At 42.3% G+C, this 4,378-nt stretch overlaps 1 protein-coding gene across 1 annotated transcript in view; it reads left to right on the top strand.

Annotated features, from left to right (window-relative positions):
* The window catches only part of LOC118337238 (transcription factor IIIB 90 kDa subunit-like), a 119,705-nt gene that overhangs the window by 14,397 nt on the left and 100,930 nt on the right, over nucleotides 1-4,378 (top strand). Inside the window, 1 exon segment of the mRNA XM_035674166.1 lies at nucleotides 4,029-4,041. Within this exon segment, the coding sequence (XP_035530059.1) occupies nucleotides 4,029-4,041 (13 nt within the window).

Here is a 4,378-nt window from a genome sequence, read left to right as displayed (position 1 = left end):
CAGACGTCCGATGACTAAAATCCTACATTTGGGATAATGTAGATACACAGCTGAACTACATATAGAACAAAGCTCTAGAGTTTATAGACATTTTAATGAGGAAATGTTACTTCTTTTTAAAATATATATATATATATACACACCAGAGACAGTACAAAACACAACCTCAGCAATAAGTATGTACATTTAAAAAAACACAGAACTCAGCAAGAAAATACCGAGAGAACACTACAGGACACAAACTGACACAAAATATAGAGAACAAAGCACTGAAAATTAACCCAAACTTTTAATGTTAACACCTAAAGGAAGAAGTAGTACAGTTGCCCGGCCGGCCATCGCCCTGCTGTGGACTGTGTGTCAATCTACTTTAAATGTTTTAACAAAGTGGAAAAATCCCCTCTAAAAGGAAACCTGATCAAAGGAAAAACACCCAGAAGTGAACGGAGCTGCAGAGGAGACACTTTTATTTATTCACACGTCTAATATTTGAGCAAAAGTTTGGTGTTAGCGTTCAGTCTTCCAACCTCCATCTTAAACTGATGCAGGATGGCACATCAAAGTCTGCAGGTTACTGTTTGATGTGAACCAGCGGAGGCCAGGACGCCCCGCCGCCGCCGCCTTTCTTAATGTTTCATAATCTGCTAACGGCAGCTTATTGAAGTCGAGAGTGATGTGTCACCGTCTGGATAATGGGACTTTTAGGTTCATCCTTTTTTCATAAGCGGGGCGGCTCTTTGGTTTTTTTTGTGCCGTTGTCGGTTTACTCCTGACTCACTTCGCCTCCGAGGATGATTGTGTTATGTAACGGCAGCACAGGACGGCCGGGATAGGTTTACCAAATGAAAGAGGGGTGAGGAGGGTGTAATGCCTTCCTGCTGCATTGTTTACCAGGTGTGTGTGTGTGTGTGTGTGTGTGTGTGTGCAGGCCTGTCTGTTTGTGCGTGTTTGGAGGAGGGAGGACGAGGTAAAAATAGCTCTGCTCACTTCCTTTTCCACAGCTGGGTGATTCTGTAATGTTGTCGCAGGGGAGAATCAGGACAAAGACGAAGGCAGAAGGAAAGCAGAGTGAAAAGGAAACGTCCGTCTCATCTGGAGTTTAATTTAAAGACCCAACCGCACTTTACTTTCCTTTTGTGCACCTTTTTCTTTCTGAGCTTCCTTCCACCTTCTTTGTATTCAACCGTTCCTTCCTCTGCCTCTGGGACATTAACCCCAGACGTATGCATCCATTAAAACAATCTAATCAGAACACTAATGTCATTACCCCATCAATCAAACATGTCAGCTCCTGGTCCACAAACCTGATAAATGACAGTAAATTATTCACATTTCATTTGCTGATACAGTTGATCGCCTCCTTTCTGTTGATAGCGATAATCTCTCTCAGTCCAGCTTCCCCATAAACCCACAACATCCTCGCTTCCTTCAGTCAGTTTCTTACTTTTTCATTTGGAGCAGTTGTTTGGTGTGGTTCTTTTGGGCACACATGAACACAGGAATCGCACTCGAATATGGGACCAAACAAGAGGGTCGAGATCTCTTCAAAATGGCGGTCTTGGCAGATCATTTGTGGTGTAAACTAGAGGACCGGGACCGGGACTGGGATTTGACTTAAATCTTGTGGGAGCGGGAGGTTTTGACTTTGCTGCGGGCAGTCAGAAAATAAACTGCGGGTCCTGGGATTTAGCTTGCACCCACCCAAAGGAGAAATGGAGGAAACGGCACCAAAGCAATGTCTGACATTTCGATTCACAGTCTGACAATACTAATAATATTTATCAGTTATCCAGCTGGTTTTTGACCCAGTGGATCACAATGTAAACCGAGTGGATGCTGTTGATCCTCTTAGTGATAGTCTCATGTTTTTGGTTATTTTAAAATCTAAAATGATTGTGTTGTTAATATATTTGTTTGTATATTTGTGTAACTTCAGTGGGAGGTTGAAAGCTAATATGAAATATGAACAAAATAAGAGTTAACATGAAATAATGTGCATACTGTGTCACAGCAAACCATAGAGCTCACTGGTTCCCAACCTTTTCTTTTCTGTCACTGAGTAAACTAAGGGTCATATTTTATGTATATTTCATATTATATTCAGTGCAGAACAATAACAGCAGAGAACAGCTGATAAACTGTACAATGAACACAAACAGTGAACTCTGTAACTGCAGGACGTTTGTGTAAAACAAGTGATTTGGATGAATTATGAGCAGATTATTTCCTGTTAATGTTGATCAGAGATGAGTTTGCCTTCTTTTTTTAACAAACTCAAACTCGAGGTGTTTTCTTCTCCCTGACACTTGGCCATTGTTCTGTTAGTTAGCTCCTTTGGTTGTTTTAAGTTCGTCCTTTTCTAATGAGGAAACAAGGCTCGCGATCCCCTCATGGAAGCTTTGGTGACCCCCCCCAGGGGTCGAGTAGCCACTACTTTGGTTTCCTATAAAAACCGCTACAAAAAACTGACGTTTACTGCAACTTGGACCGGTCTGGATGTTTCAAGCCGCCTGCAAGGTTTAGCAGCTCCGATGTCTGGTGGATATTGTGGCAGCAGCAGACAGATGCAAATACTGTTTCAGCTCTCCATATGCAGTAAATGCATCATGAAGTTAACCTGCTGCATCAGATTTAAATTATTCATTTTATTTCTATAAGTGAGCGGCGGGGATCCGTCCTTCCCATTACCCACACAAGGTGTAAGGTCCAGATGGTGTCGAAGGACCCGCTGTCCGTTTTTATTTCCTGAATTAAGGGAGTGCCTGTATCTCCTAGACGGCGCGCACCGCGGATTAATCTTTTTTCCATTTCATCTGCACTGCATGCTAATTCCATTGTGAGGCTTTTTCAGAGGAACTCCCCCCCCCCCCCCGGGCTAATCCACCCGGGAGCCTGGAGACAGGTGCTGCCCGTCGCCACGGAGACATTGTCGCCACGGAGACCGATGTTGTCAAAGCAGGGCCCGGTCACTGGGAAGCGATGGTGGTGGTGTGGTGTGTGGTGTGTGTGGGTGGGTTGGGTGTGGTGGTTCACAGCGGGGGAAGCGACAGGTCCGTCGGTGGTGTTAAAAGAGTCGTCCTTGGTCAGAGGTGACGGTTCCAGCGTCTCATCGATTTCTGTCAACAGCTGCCTGACTCACCATATTTCCCCTTTGTGTTTCATCATGCAGTCGCAGCACCGTGTCCTCTATGCAGAGTGGTGAAACACTTCAGAGATATTTGTTATGTTTTTTTTCGTGGAACGCAGGCCCCCGACCTACCAGAGCAACCATCGTCCCGCCTGATTAGCTCCGCTTTATTTGCCACAAATAATACAAAGCAGAATATACGTTCTTATAGAAGACGGTAAAGTACAGTGCAGGAGAGGGGAAGCAAGCATAAAAGGATTATTCAGAATCCCCTTTTCTGTTTTAGGAACATAGAAATGTTGAAAATGGATTGATACAAACAAAACAAAAACACTTTTGACAAACAGTAATATAACAGCCACACAAAACATACCAAACCTGTCAGTAGATACATAGATCCTCCTGTCGTTAATGAATCAGTTTATATACGATCCTCCTGTATGACTTACATAAACAGACCATCAGCGAGAAGAATTTGAAAAGAAAACATATACAAACAAAACAAGATGCCTGTTTTACCAATAATGTGGAATAAGATGGGGAGGAAACATCTCTCAGCACTATCAGCTAGAATTGGTTACAAAATTATTTAACATGTTAAGCAACGTCTCGGAACAAAACAGACAAGACCATCAGCCAGAAGATGGATTTATTTTTCTTATTCTTGATGCGTGCTAACAGGTCCGGATTCCCTTTAAATCAATGAAACGAGGGAAAACTACGTTTTGTCCACAGGGGTCGCCAGAATCAACACAAACTGAAAGCTTCATGCAGGGACTTTAAGAATATTTATTTCTTAATAAATGTATATTTAATCAGTCAGTTCTTGTTCATTTTTGCTCCTGCTTTTTGGTTAGTGGCCTTAACCAGTTTCTGTCAGACATGCTGCTGGGATCTCCAGTGATCTCCTGCAGGTAAGTTTCAGTTGAATTAATGATTGTTTTCTTTGATCTTGTTTAATCCTTTATCGAACAGGAAAATTGTGATAAATGTCATCACAGTCTCCGAGAGCACAAGATTCAAAATGTCTTCAGAGTCTTCTTCTGTCTAACAGCCCAAAATCCCCCAAAATATTCAATTTCCTATAACGTAAGACAAAGAGAAGCAGCAAATTGTGACTCCTGGGAGCTGAAAACTCTAAACTGTTGGGAATAGTTGTACAACTTTTACTAAAACGCTGCTGTTTTTTTAATCATGAACTTTTCATTTTCATTGATTAATCAGAACTGTGTGTGAAAGAGCTCAACAACC

This window comes from Morone saxatilis, unplaced genomic scaffold, assembly GCF_004916995.1.
Source record: "Morone saxatilis isolate NCDOM2014 unplaced genomic scaffold, NCSU_SB_2.0 Contig3, whole genome shotgun sequence".
In the NCBI taxonomy this organism is placed as follows: domain Eukaryota; kingdom Metazoa; phylum Chordata; class Actinopteri; family Moronidae; genus Morone; species Morone saxatilis.
This window is presented reverse-complemented; position numbering and strand designations above follow the sequence as displayed.